Source organism: Elaeis guineensis, chromosome 2 (assembly GCF_000442705.2).
Source record: "Elaeis guineensis isolate ETL-2024a chromosome 2, EG11, whole genome shotgun sequence".
NCBI classification, from domain to species: Eukaryota; Viridiplantae; Streptophyta; class Magnoliopsida; order Arecales; family Arecaceae; genus Elaeis; species Elaeis guineensis.
This window is the reverse complement of record NC_025994.2, coordinates 82,338,823-82,341,259: the sequence shown is the minus strand read 5'-3', so window position 1 is coordinate 82,341,259 and position 2,437 is coordinate 82,338,823. Positions and strand designations below refer to the sequence as shown.

Here is a 2,437-nt window from a genome sequence, read left to right as displayed (position 1 = left end):
ACTTAAGATTATATAATTATTTATTTTTAAAATTCTTTTGGCATGGTACTTGGGCTCGATTTAAAATTTATAATTTTATTAACATTCTGTTAAGTTATGAATTAAAGTATTGAATAAAAATAAATATCCAAAAGATAGAGGTATATTTTTCAAACTATTGTATGTAACTATAATCTACATGTAATTTTAGGAGAGTTTTTATTATCTACTCTTAAATTTAATATTTTAAGATTCATCGTATAATTGATAAAATGAAAAATAAAAAATTTTGAAATTATATTAAATTAAAAAATAATTTTATCAATATAGAAATTCATTCTGTGCATGCTCTATCCATCCTTCCGTCCTTTCAAACTTAAAGAGGCTGCAAATTGATGTGTCCGATGGATGGACAGCCCATTCTTTGTTTTATCTATTCATTCTGAGTATATTTTGAACCAAATAGCGGATGGGACCACCTATCCTTATCCATCCCCCAAGCCATCCATCCTTCCAATTCTATTTATCCTCCCTCTCACGACGCCAACAACATCGGGTCGGTGAAGGAAGACATGGCAGGGGTTGCCGAGGGGAGTAGCGCTCAAAGAGAAGTTGAGCCACATGAGGTGCAGAACGAAGTACTCACTGCTGTAATGCACGGCAACTGGGAAAAAGTTTTGGAAATCTGCAAGACAAATCCATCTATCTCGATCAAGATCAACGGGGTTGGGGAAACCATTCTGCACGTTGCCATCCATGTGGGCAATCAATATGGCGTCATCCAGCTCATGGATCACATGGAGAAGCTGGACAAAGGAAAAATGGAGAAGATCCTGCAGACGGGGAATCATTGGGGTAACACGCCGCTCCACCAAGCTGCATTCATGGGGATGGATAAGGTGTGCTCGTTCATTGCCAGGCACTACTGCACCAAGAAGGTGGTGTGCTGCCGCAACAAGATGGGTGAGACACCACTGCACGTGGCAGTGCTCCACGGCTGGAAGCGTGCCTTCTTCGCGCTTCAGATGGTCATGGAAGCAAAAGGCTGGAGAGCCGAGGATTATTGGAACACTGATGGTGACACCATCCTCCATAGTGCTGTTGCTAGAGGACATTTTGGTGAGTAACTTTTTAACCCAGTTATATTTCTCCTTTTTGATTTAATGGACAAAGAAATGACCATAGAAGCCACGGTGGTTACATATGGTTTTGCTGGGTAAGGTGCTGGTAAAAGAAGCACATCAGGCCACCTCCAATATTCCAACCCTTTAGGGCAACCACATATATGTATACCAAGAGCTCAGATCTCTCTCTTGTTCATAGTTAAATTGAATTGGTCTACCCTCCTGGACACGGTAATTTTTGTATGGGTTTGGGTTGTATCTTTCGGTCCATGCATGAACACAGAGGGGGAGAGAGGAGAAGCCCTCCCAGCCCTCACCTCTATCCTTGCCGGCCCTCCCCCATCTCACCCTCACCCTCACCCTCACCCTCGATGGGTTCATCATTGGTGCTAGGAAGCCGAAGGTGTTGGCAACGGCGCCCTTTTCTCCTGTCTCCTCTTCTTTCTCTCTTTTTATATTTAGGTGGCTAAAGATCTTTGATCCGATTTCTCTTCTTTTTTGAGGTCAGGAGATTGAGGCGAGGGCTACGAGGGCTTCTCCTCTCTCACTCTCTATGTTCATCCTCTCAGATCAGACGTAGAAAAAAATTACTGCTAAATTGCTTGTCATATTTTTTATTATATATTATTAATTTTTTTATTATATTTTGATAAAAATATCGCTATCTTTCAATAAGTATTTTTTTTATTAATGATACTTTATTATAAATACTGTTATAAATTTATATTTTGCGACATATTATTTGAAGTGTGGAAAATCAAAACTACTATCATAGCATTTAACTAACATACCGGTAAATAATATCATAATTTTTGAGATTTTAAAAAATTACTACTAAATCTTAAATTACTAAGTTTTATATAAAAGTTAATTTAATCATCGATCTCGTAAAATATGTTATATATATATATTCTTAGTATTACTTATTTAATGATATGAATATACGTTAATAAGTTAAATAAATTATATTTATATGCTAATAACATAAGTTATAGGTTAGTGGCTAAAGCTTTAACCCTTTATTCTAATTCTAGGATATATGGTTTATTTTTTGATAATTTTTATCAGTATATAAAAAATATCGATATTAAAGTTTTAAATACACTTATATGATGGAATTAAAACTTTAAAGGTATTTACATATACTGCTAAAACAAATTTTTTATCAATATTTTTTCAAAAATACTAATAATTAGTTACTGGCATTATCTTAAGATGGTATATAAAAAGATGCTATAAAAATACCGATAAAGATATTTACAGCATTCTTTGCGGCTTACAGCAGCATTTAAAAATATTGTTAATGATTATTTTTATTATAGTGAATTAATGGT

The 2,437-nt window shown here is 35.2% G+C and overlaps 1 protein-coding gene across 1 annotated transcript; it reads left to right on the top strand.

The window, feature by feature from the left end:
• Positions 1-551: 551 nt before the first annotated feature.
• On the top strand, positions 552-1,106 carry LOC105057637 (uncharacterized). The gene has a single exon (XM_010940307.1). It carries the CDS (start codon positions 552-554, stop codon positions 1,104-1,106), a length of 555 nt encoding a protein of 184 aa, XP_010938609.1.
• The last annotated feature ends 1,331 nt before the right edge of the window (positions 1,107-2,437 follow it).